Source organism: Balaenoptera acutorostrata, chromosome 3 (genome assembly GCF_949987535.1).
Source record: "Balaenoptera acutorostrata chromosome 3, mBalAcu1.1, whole genome shotgun sequence".
NCBI lineage: Eukaryota > Metazoa > Chordata > Mammalia > Artiodactyla > Balaenopteridae > Balaenoptera > Balaenoptera acutorostrata.
Genome location: NC_080066.1, coordinates 62,984,877 through 62,990,458, shown reverse-complemented (window position 1 = coordinate 62,990,458; position 5,582 = coordinate 62,984,877). Strand labels below are relative to the sequence as shown.

The 5,582-nt window shown below is 59.5% G+C and overlaps 1 protein-coding gene across 1 annotated transcript; it reads right to left on the bottom strand.

The window, feature by feature from the left end:
- Positions 1 to 1,934: 1,934 nt before the first annotated feature.
- RPP25 (ribonuclease P and MRP subunit p25) lies at positions 1,935 to 3,412 on the bottom strand. Its single transcript, XM_007197688.3, has one exon. It carries the CDS (start codon positions 3,227 to 3,229, stop codon positions 2,588 to 2,590), a length of 642 nt encoding a protein of 213 aa, XP_007197750.1. The 5' UTR covers positions 3,230 to 3,412; the 3' UTR covers positions 1,935 to 2,587.
- Between the last annotated feature and the right edge of the window lie 2,170 nt (positions 3,413 to 5,582).

Sequence of the window (5,582 nt, the reverse complement as noted above, 5' to 3'; positions counted from 1 at the left end):
CCACACGCTCTGGCCTTGGATGATACACATTTATGTTCCCAAATGGATTTTGATTATGTGACGGGACAGTTTTGTGGGTGTGAGTCTTCACTGCCACCCCTAGCCTGGAAATGCCCCAAGGCAGGGCCCAGGAAGCTCTTGGTTAGAGGCCACTATTGGAAAGATGAGGTCTCACGGTTGTGGTGGTGGTAGTGGGGTATCCCACTCCCTTCCATTCTACCACTAGTCAGTTCTCAAAGTGAGCGTCTCTGAGATGCTCCTCTTGCCACTCCTTGCCTTACTCCAGCACTTCTCAGGTTCCCACCTTAGCCTTGGGCGTGGGGATGTATAGGGATATCTGTCACCTTCCTTTGGAGCCTGCTCCTGGGTCAGCAGGGCCAGAGGGTCCAGTAAAGCAGGGGTGGGGAGCTCACAGGTGCTGGGTTCCATTGGCACCCATGAGCACCTATCAAAATCCTGGGAACTGAAGCTGCTGGGGTAGAGTAGAGGTGCACAAAAGAAAGCCAGTTTCATAACCTGCTTTCTAGCATGGGGGCAGAAGCAGCCCACATGTGAACAGGTTAACGCTCTGAAGGTTGGGAAACAACATGAAGGGGACTTACCTGACCCAAGGCATCAAAAGAGAAAGTCTCTGCTTGCATAGTCCTGGTGATCTGCCAATCAGGACTTCAGACACTAGTGGTCTTGAAAGTTGGCCCTTTTCCAGAACCAAGACCAGTCTCTCTTAAGATCCTACCATGCAGGACCTCTTCCAAGTTTTATCATGTACTTTAGATGCAGATGCCCAGTGCCAGCTCAGGGCACCTTAGTTGTCAGGATAGTTTACGTTCTCTCCACACTTCTTGGGCCACCCCTGAGAGTCAGACAAGCACACCCAAAGCCCTTGGCCCTCCCTAGGGACTTATCAAGAACAAGAAATTAAGGAGGGCAACCAGTGTCAGAGTCTGTATGGCAGGGCTCTCTAATCCAAAGCTGAAGCCGAGATAGGGGGGTGGGAGTGGACTCCCCAAAGAGCCCCTTCTGTCAACTGCAGAAACCTACCTTTTGTTACCAGCAGGATTCATTTCAGGTTTCTGCTACCAAGTGACTTACATACTTCCCCATCTCCTCCTTTGCAAGGATGCTGTTAAGTTGCAAGGGGGCAGGGTCTGCTTCTGAGATCCCGGGGCTATGTGCCCCCCGCCGCCGCCGCCCTACCTGCGAGAGTGCTTCCAGTACACAGCACTCTCTCCACCCTCCCACCTGACTTGGAGTTGGGCAGAAAGGCTTATAAGGCCATTATCTCTCAACAGACAGCTGTGCAGAGCTGGAGGCAGCAGCTTATCAGGGAGCCTGCAGTGATTCACAACCCAAGTCCCAGCTTCTCTGTTGAATAGTAATTTCCAGCAGTGGATTTGCGCTCCGTCTCTCCTCCCCCTCTCCCAAGGGTGTGCTGTCCTTTCTCAGAGAAAGAAAGCAGTGAAGGGTAGATCCTATCCATGGGGATGGGGGGGCTCTGTGCCAGCCTTCTGGATAAGGCTGTCTATTGGCAGGAGGCTGCAGGTTTAGGGACCCCAGTTGGATCTGCCACCCTTGGCAGTGACAGGAGAGTTCATCGATGCTCATCTTCCTTCCTCTTCCAGAAAAGCAATGTGCTGCTCCCTTTCCCTCAGTGATAATGTGTAAGGTGAAAATGGTCCCCTTCTGGCCACAAGCCCTGAAGCTAGAGACAGCCAGGGAGGGCTGAGAAAGAGGGAGAAGCCGGGGACTGGGTAATGTGTCCCCTGCACCATTTTGAAGCTGTCCAGTTTCTGTGCCTGACCCCTAAGACTCCAAAGGCTAAGGATCCATGCTGGAGGGGACTGAGACACAAGGGGGCAGACCAGAGCAGTCTCTGCACAGGCAAGTGGTTAGGAAAAAAACCCAGGGACAGAGCCATTTTTGTGTTTGTTTTATTGGAAGCAAGACTCCAGCTGTGGGGCTCAGGGGAGGAGGCATGGGAAGTTCTGTCCTGGGTCTCTCCCTCTGGGCCAGCATGGGGAAAGCGGGATGTTAAAAGAGCTAGAGCCTATGGAGACGCCCCTGCCAGCATGATCTCAGGATGCTCCTTAAAAGCAGGGGAAGGGAAACTAGAAAGGAAACTGTGTCCTAGGTGAGGGGCACAACAGGGCACCCCCGCAACTCATAATCCACTGCCCTCAGGCAGTGGTTTCCAACCCCTTGCCCTCTGCTGACAGTGGTGGGGTGATTCCAAGAGCTTTCCTCAGCTTCCACCCTCCAGGCCCACTTCAAGAATCCTAGGTGCCTTTAAGCCTTGGGGGTCCTGAGCAAAGCTCAAGAGTCCCACTGCCCACGATTCCCTCCCTGAGGAAGGTCCCCGTATGGGTCAGAAAAGCTGAAGGTGGAGTTCTGTGTCGTCAGTCCACATAGGTGAAGGAGCAACCCCACCACGAAGTTTCCCTGGGGTCCCCTTCTTGTCGCCTTGGGGTCCATGCTGCCAGGTCGTGGGTTCCAGAGTACCAAAGCATGAAAGGCTGGAGGTACATCTCAAGGTGGAAGCTCTGGGGGTAAGATCCAGCCCGCCTAGGTGGCCCAGAGGCCGGAGCTCTCAGGCGGTCTGGTCCTCTTCAGCAGCACCTGGCTCAGGTTGTGACCGCTTCGCAGAGCCTTCTCCAGCTGCGGGTTCCCCTAGACTCCTCTTGGACGTCGGTGCAGCTGGCTGGGACGAGGGGCCAGGATGGGGGTTCGGGGGCTGGTAGCCGGGTTGGCGCGGATCCAGTGAATCCTTGGAAAGTAGGATGGCGAGGCTGGGCACGTTCTTAAGTACACTGAGACTGGCGGCTGGCTCGCCAGGCTTCTGACCCGGCGTGGGCTCCGGAGGGAGGCTCTGCCACACTTCGCGCACGCTCCGGTAGCGCAGCCGCGTGACCTGATGCAGACCCGCCAGGCGGCGCTTGAGGATCTCGGCGCACGTGACGGTCTTGGTGGTGGCCCGACCGCAGCCGCTGAAGACGATGGCGCGCGTGGCTGGCTGCGCCATGCTGGCGGTGGCGAAGGCCAGCAGGTTCCGGATCTTACTGCCCTCCTTGACCCGCATGTGCACGGCGCCCGGCGCCAGGTCTGCGAAGGGGCCCGAGCCCGGGCCGCCTCCCTCGTCCCCGCTCCCCACCGGCGCCTCCTCTGAGCGCACCTTACGGAAGTTCTCCATGCGCCGTCGTTGCCGGGACCGCGGGGACGCAGGCTTCGCCATTGGGCCGCCTCAGCCCCGGGGCTGCATGGCGGCCGGTCGCGTCTGGCAAGGGCCGGCCGGGGTAAGGGTGAGGGAGCTGCGTGGACGCTGGCGGGCGGCCTAGGACGGTGCGATCCTCGTCTTCCACTTGTCTCCACTGGGCGCTGCTCTACTCCGCGCTCTCCGCGCCCTGGGCTCCGCGCCTTTGGCTGAGGCCCCGCCTGAGAGCCTAGGAGCCCCGCCCTTACCGCCAGGCCCCGCCCCTAACTCAGCCCGCCCCGCTGGAGCCCCAGCCTCACCAGCCTCTCGGATCCAGTCCGGTCCTCAGCTACCCGGGCGTGAGAGCTGCGCGCACCGTGGGGCGACGTGGCAGTGCTAGGAGGTGACCTGTCAGGTGAAGTTTCCCTGTAATCGCCATCAGCCCTCCCAGAGCCAACCCTGATAAACGGGCAACCTAAATAAAAACTGCGTTTGCAGGGCAAACGCCGCTTCGACCCGGGTCCCCGAGCCCTTCCGCGTTTCAGCTGAAGGCCACCCCTTGTCTCCTCCCAAGGAGAGATTTCAAAGCGGCCTGCTGGGGGCTGGGACCTCTTTCTCCCACTCCTCAGTGGAACCCCCCACCCCCACCTTCGTCCCTTCGGCTCCCGAGCCGCTATTCTCGCCTCAAGGACAGCCCTGTGCACCGTCAGCAGAGTGCGGGAGGCGCTGTCTCCGGCTCCGCTCCGCGCCTGCCTTCGACGACTACGTCGCGGCGTGGTCCTCGCAGGGCAGCCGGAGACAGAGGTCTCAGCCTCGCCGTGTCTGTCTGGGGCTGGAGGCTCCTAGACGCCCGCACACCCCTAGGGTGTGGGGACTGAGGCTCTGGGCCAGGCTGTTCCCTGAGATGAATGGGAAGAGAGCAAGGAGACCCCTTCTCAAGGGGGAGTTAAGCTCCCTCCATCCATGCCTGAAAGTCGAGTTATTTGAGCTGCATGCTTTAGGGTAAACCAGGCATTGTTCCCTGCTAAAGTGGGTCCCTCTTTTTCTCAAGTGGAATTTGTTGTTAGCCTGGCTCGCTGGGACCCAGCAGGGTCCTTTTTCAGAAAGGAGACTGGGTGAGGGCAGGTTTTGAGAGAGAAGGGAGGTAGGTGGGAAGTTGAAGCCCCGGGGGCATTACGAAGCTACTGGGTGCCCCTCCCCGGGAACTCCGCAGGACTGAGGGAGTGGCCCCGGATCTCCTGCCAGGAGAGATGAACAGTGAAGGGAGAGGTGAAGCTGGGGTTGAAGGACTGCTGATGAGAGGGAGGGGGTTTGAGAAGGAGCTGGACCCTCCCTAGAACTGCCCTAGCGTCTCGCTCTTCATCCTTCCACCCCCTCGCGCACGCACAGAACCGAGAGTGGGCCAGACGTGATCCGGCGGGAGTGACTACCACGGGGCTTGGCGGGGAGGAGCGCAGAGAGCTGCGGCGGGCGGGAAGCCCTTGAAGTGCTGGGGGCATGACAGTGCCCGGGGGAGCTGAGCCCCAGTCTTGAGACGGGGCTGCCGGGGTCCCCCTCCCTCCCCTCGCGGCCTCCTCAGCATCTTATATCTCCCAGCTCTCGGCCTTCCTGTTTGGAACCCGGGGCTGACCCCATTACCTCCCCTTGAGAGTGACTGGAGCAGGTGGACCTTTGAGCCCCAGCGTATGAATGACCAACCCCCTCTCGGATCTTCTGCTCGCATTCTGGGATCAGGGGCCCTCGAGGTCGCGTTCCCCTCGGAACCTGTATTTCCGTCTCGCCCCAGCTCCCGCGGGCCCCACAAGGAACAGCCGTAGGGGTCGGAGGCACAGCAGTCTGGAGAAGACACAAGAGTCTGCAGCGCGTGGCGGGGCACAGGGAGCCTCAAGCTTTGTAAGGCTCGGGCAGTTGTGGGACTTAAAGGGCATCAGTTTCTCTAGGCCTGAGAAAAAGTCCCCGAACAGCTGGAATCTATGTTCGAACGGGTTGGTTAGGGAAGAAGCGAGCTCTCCATCCACGCGGGTATGCAAGCCTAGGCTGAACGTTCACTTGGAGGGGATTGCGCGGGGGTCTGCAATTTGGAGGAAGGGGCCTGGGAGCTCCGAGTTTACGTCGGGTGAGAGTGAGGCCGTTATGCGTCCGCCTGAGTTGGCCCTGGAAAGCGCCCCACCGCCATCCCCCGCCACTGCCGCCAGCTGTGGAAGTCTCGATTCACTTCGCTCCCCAGTCAGTGAAGGGAGACCGCGCAAAAGGCCCGCATCCCCTCCCGTCCCTCCCCTCCCCTTCCCAGCTTCCTCTGCAGCACTTAAAATGTAAATGTACTCCGTGATTAGCCGCCGGGTCGCTAATTACCGCCGAAGCCATTCATTACACTGTCAGCGCGCGTCGTAGCCAG

Excerpts from the sequence above, each read along its gene's own strand:
- RPP25 (XM_007197688.3), bottom strand. The coding sequence starts at position 3,229 with ATGGCGAAGCCTGCGTCCCCGCGGTCCCGGCAACGACGGCGCATGGAG.